At 39.3% G+C, this 5,364-nt stretch overlaps 1 protein-coding gene across 1 annotated transcript in view; it reads left to right on the top strand.

The window, feature by feature from the left end:
- LOC106099434 overlaps window positions 1-5,362 on the top strand; it is a gene marked incomplete at its 3' end in the record, with an annotated part of 32,884 nt that extends 27,522 nt beyond the window's left edge. Inside the window, exons 2-6 of the mRNA XM_013277992.1 lie at window positions 2,660-2,849; window positions 3,234-3,382; window positions 4,264-4,350; window positions 4,605-4,931; window positions 5,183-5,362. Coding sequence (XP_013133446.1) covers window positions 2,660-2,849; window positions 3,234-3,382; window positions 4,264-4,350; window positions 4,605-4,931; window positions 5,183-5,362 — 933 coding nt within the window. The remainder of the gene's footprint in view (window positions 1-2,659; window positions 2,850-3,233; window positions 3,383-4,263; window positions 4,351-4,604; window positions 4,932-5,182) is intronic.
- Window positions 5,363-5,364: the final 2 nt, after the last annotated feature.

Genomic DNA, 5,364 nt, shown 5'->3' with positions numbered 1-5,364 from the left:
ACAGTTATTTGTTTACATTTCGTAGTTACGGATACAACAAAATTTAAATTTGGAATTCGATTGCTGTCAATTTCGTGATAATTCCAAATGAGAGGCCAGCTGATGTGTTTCCTTCAAACATTTTTATAGATGGCGCAATGTGATAGAAAAGGAAACTGCAAGTAGTGAGGGTAGATAAATAACTTGTTAAATGTACCAATTGCATGTTTCGACTTGTTCTTCTCAAATATTTTTATAGGTTGAGGGTAAATGAGCCTCTATGACATAATAATAAAACAAGATAAGGTCCAATCATTGCTAGCAGAATATATGAAAAGATTGCATTTTTAGTAAAAGTATACTATCTCGTGATAAAAAAAAACTAACGTGCTATAAAGTGTAGTTTGTAAATGTTACTTGTATTACATCGCTTACGCTAATTATAGCTCTTTACTGGAGACCGCGTTGGCATTTCATAAACTGTTAGGAGTATATCTAATAGAAAGTAATTCGCGAGACGCTAGGTGCTAGCGGTGGCCGCAAGAGGGCGCAACGAGTCGAGTGCGGAAATAGCAACTGATCGTAATTTTAGTGAAATCAGGGCAACGCGGCCGCGGACAGAAATAGAGACTATGGGCGGCGCACGCGTCTTCGCACTGTCAATTTCGTCCGGATAGGGCGCACGATTAGCGCTGCTGTGGACCGTGGCGGAGCGCCCGCTCGGGACCGGACCCCACGCCCTCGCGAGTGTTCTTCCAGACCTCTGTTGCGTAATTTTAAGAATCCAATAATAGTGTTAATTCTTACTCATATGATGTATTGTGAGTGCCAAATTGAAAGTGCATACCGCCGTAATTCACAAGTGGAACACCGCTAGCGGACTCGACGCATAAATACAAGGCAAGTATTTTGATTTCGTTTCTATTCCTGTCGAGAAATCTAGTAACAGAATATAATGTGATGTTGTTAAAAAGAAATCAGTAACGTATTAATTTTGTGTGACCGGGATGAAATATAATAAGTATGTGAATAGTTCCGATATTTTGGGATATGAGAGGCGGAATAAATGGGTCGAAGCGGCGTCGGTGTCGGCGAGTCGACAACGGCCGCCCGCCCGAATGCCCGCCCGCCTGGCCGCCCGGCCACAGCTGTACATGACAATATTTTTGTGCAACTTGCTATGCATAAAACTATAATCTTATTCTAGGAAATATATATTCACAAAGCCTTACCGAGTTTTAAAATGAGGAACTGTTGTTCCTTTCTATTCAAATAAAACATTACCTTTGAACAAAATACAAATGCAATAAATAAATAAATGTTTGAAACAAGTAAGATTATGGATGTCTACCAAGAATTACTAAAAAGTTTCTCTTGAAAATACTATAGTTATGTTCCCTTGTTGTTATAGAGTCTTTATCAAGATAATTTAACTTTAAAACCTGTAAAAGTTATATGCCTAAGCTATAAATCTGAATTTATTTTTATAGCTTAACAAAGTATTTTAATTAAGTCTCAGTGTTGGACGTTAACAAGAATTGTTTATTTAGAAAGAGTTTAATTTCATGAGATTTGTTCTGTAATCTGTATGTGCATATTTTTACATGTTTATTGAATATACGCATGAGTGTTCGCTATTTCTACGAAGTCCATAGTTATTAAGTAATTTTGTGAGTTAATTGCGTTTAATAAAATATTATTTATTTATGGTTTGTTTCCTGCATTATTCAAGATTACGTATTGCTTTATAAAATAATCAAAGAGATTATTAAAGATCCTATAAGAGTTAAATAACGGAATCGTACGTATTATTTTGTTAAATAAACATGTTTTCAGACTGTCAGGAATATCTAGAATTTTTTGTAATACCGTTTGATTCTACTGGAAATCGAATTCACACACGACTTCTAAAATGTTCCTATTGCCCAACTGGTCCAGAGGCGTAGATATATATATTGATACTAAGATACTAATAACGTGATAGTTTTTTCAACGATTTACGTTGATAATAAATCTGACAACGAAATTTCTTAGTGAAGATAAAGAATTATGAAAATTGCCTCAATAATTTAACCTTGTACCAACTAAAAATTTGTTTTGTTAAAATCCCGCTATCACTTCAACAATAAATAAGTGCTGGTGATGAAGAAGAAAAGAATTCTTTAGTTTGTTATAAAAATAACTGACCCGTGTTCAATAGAGGCCATTGCTCTATATCTCCAGTCGTCAACACCGAAGCTGACACCCACCGCATGTAGTTTATGTGCAAATAACAAATTTACGACAGCTCTGTTTACTGATTAATGAACATGACACAATAACATACTTATAATTCATAATTCGTTATATTGATATAGTAATTTCTTGAGTTAAACTATTAGAAAATGTGAAATAAAGGGGATTGAGATTTCTAAAGAGAGAACTTGATTTTCACATGTCTTTTTCTTCCTTTACTGTGAATATAATTATATCTTCAGTTTTTTGCACTAATTTAAAATTCGACTCGACTAATCATCTAATTTAATATAGTTACTGGCTGTTTCAGTAGTTAGTTGTGATTTAATTTGATCAAAAAGCAGATTTTCGAGTAGGTTTTATTATTGAATCTCCAAAAAATACTCATAGTATATCTCAATATCTACAGTACGAGTATGTTTATCTAGTGTTTGTGTATCTCTAGATGCTGAAAGGGCGAGGCCGGGACCCCCGAACTGCGGTGCCCCCCACACCGACGCTGTCAATCCGGTCAGTGGGCCGGCCGCCGCTGGCTAGGCCGGAACCTGACTACGAAGTAGTGGAGTTCCCCGCTGAGCAATATGTCAACGCGAAGCTTCAGCCCCCGCCCCCGCCACCGCCCAGACCACAAACAGGTGCATTTTCTACTCCCGACTGTAAAACTTCCGTAGACTGCTTCCGTATTTTCATATAACACTTCAGCTGTAATTTTGATTACTCAAAAATGTCGCTACAGCGTTAATTTATTATACTACTAACTTTAACCCGTGACTCAGTCCGATTGAAATTAAAAAAAATACAAACAAAAGGAAGTAGCCCATGTGTTTTAGAAAACTATCATCTACATCTATGCCAAATTTAAACTAGATCCGCACTCCCTTCGCATTTATAGCACTGTTCTCACGTTGCGTTTACAGTTTTGTGATGTTAACAACAGATCAAAACGTCCTCTTGTTCAGCACATGTGCGAGTAGAACATAGTAAGCTGAAATTATAGAATTTCTTGTTTTGTCTGTCAGGTCACCCTACCGAGGTGGGCGCGTCGTGCGGGCTGTGTGGCGGCGGAGGGGCGCGCGTGCGGTGCGCGGAGTGCGGCCGGCGCGCGCTCTGCGCCTCCTGTGACGACATGTACCACCGACACCCCAAGCGACGACATCATCAGCGTCAGGTCAAATAAAATATCACACGGTTATATGTATACAATCTTTACGGCTCGCTAAATGACGTCAATAATAATTTATTTTCCTATCTTAGAATAGCGGCTAACCGAAATAGAATTTAACTTTTATACTTCACTGGGTAAAAACGGTCGAGCGTCGGTGGCTCAGTGGTTTGAACTGTTAACTTGTAATCTACAGGTCTTGGGTTCGAATCCCGCCATGTTCCAATGTGATTTTCGATTTTTCGAATTTTCATATATACATAATTTACCCGACGTTCTTACGGTGAAGGAAAACATCGTGATACAACCTGCACATATCGGCAAAAGAAATTCAAAGATATGTGTGAAGTCAACCAACCCGCACTTGGCCTGCGTGGTTGACTATGGCCTAGTCACCCCTTATTAGGGTAGGCTCCGAGCCCCTCGGTGGGGACGTATAGTGGAGCTGGTGAAGATGGGTAAAAACATTAATTTAAAATTTTGATTAAAGTGAATAATACAAGTAATTATCAAACGAGTTAATGAACTTACTTTATTAAACAACAAAAGCGCAAGATATATACAGTCCAATAAACAGAATATTGGCTTCAAACCAACAGCATAAATATAGCCATTATGTTGCAAGTCCCCAATAGACAAATTCTTTTTAAGGATCAATCGTAATAGTAAAATAATTTAGAGACGTCATTAAGTTGGGATTTAGCCAATATTGTATCTTCACAAAGTCGCTCGATACTATGCTATATACTAGACAATCTCATCGAGCAAACTTTTGCAACCAAAAACCATAATCGTTAAGTTATTCAAATGGACTACATTGATCCAATTAGAGTATATTCAATGTCACAATAGAAATTAATATAACTCAAGTAAATTTCTCAATGTAGGCTTTGTCGCAGTCTCAATTATTTGACGAGCGGCCGCCACTACCGCCAAAGACAGGCCCTCCGGTACCTCCGCCCAGAAAACATAAGGTACCTGATTCAATTAGACCTATATCCAGTTAGTGTCAGTTTTAAAAATGAATTATAAAAAAAAATGTTTTTATTACAATACTAACTTACGCCCGCGATAACGTCTGCGTTGAATTAAAAAAAAGTAAGTAGGCTATATGTTCTCCAGACTATCATCTATACCAAATTTCATCGAAATTCGTTCAGCCGTTTAGGCTACAAACTCTAACAAACATCCATAAACTTTCGTATTTATAATATTAGCATGATTGTAGATCTCGGGCGAAAGATTGAGCGCAAGCCCTAGATTGCCGACGCCAGACCAGCGTCGTGCCACACTGACATCGATATCAACGAATGACATGGCGATGTTGCACGACCCGGCGGCGCCCAATCCGAACCACTTGAAGTCGCGAGCGCAGGCGCACGTGCAGATGTCCGCGCAGCCGCAGCTCGGCACCATGCCATACCTGTCGGCGACCATGCACCACACACAGACACCTGTCGCCGCGTCACACGAACAGTCTAACACACTTGGACACGTTCCCAACGCATGGGGACGACAACGAACCTCCCTTCCGGGTTTTATTCCACCGAACATGGTACAATGTTTTGTAATTTCCTACCTAATATAATTAAATTCTGAAACTCCAAATCTCTTACGAATGCGTAAAATAGTTAAATGATTGAATCAACTATAAATTTTAGATGAAAAAACAGATATATTGCTCAGCTGCGGTTTACATGATATTATTAAACCCTCTAGGGGAGGTCTTTGTCTAATGAAACTAAGCTAATAAAAGTGACATTAGAATATGTTTATGTTTATAGCTGTACGTATTACTAATTATAGGTGCAACCGATGCCAGTCCCGACATGGGAGGGTTCAAATGGACCTCACCCATCGCAATCTTGGAATCGACCGTTACGGCGAGGTGCCTCTGTGATGGAGCTAGGCGTGGGTCCGCCCGCGAGCGGCGCAGGGCCCGCGTGCGCTGGCTGCCCGCACTGCCTGGCGCAGCCCTGGCGCTACGG

This window comes from Papilio polytes, unplaced genomic scaffold, assembly GCF_000836215.1.
Source record: "Papilio polytes unplaced genomic scaffold, Ppol_1.0 DF824102.1, whole genome shotgun sequence".
NCBI lineage: Eukaryota > Metazoa > Arthropoda > Insecta > Lepidoptera > Papilionidae > Papilio > Papilio polytes.
The sequence above is the reverse complement of the archived record's forward strand: the minus strand, read 5'-3'. Positions and strand labels throughout refer to the sequence as shown.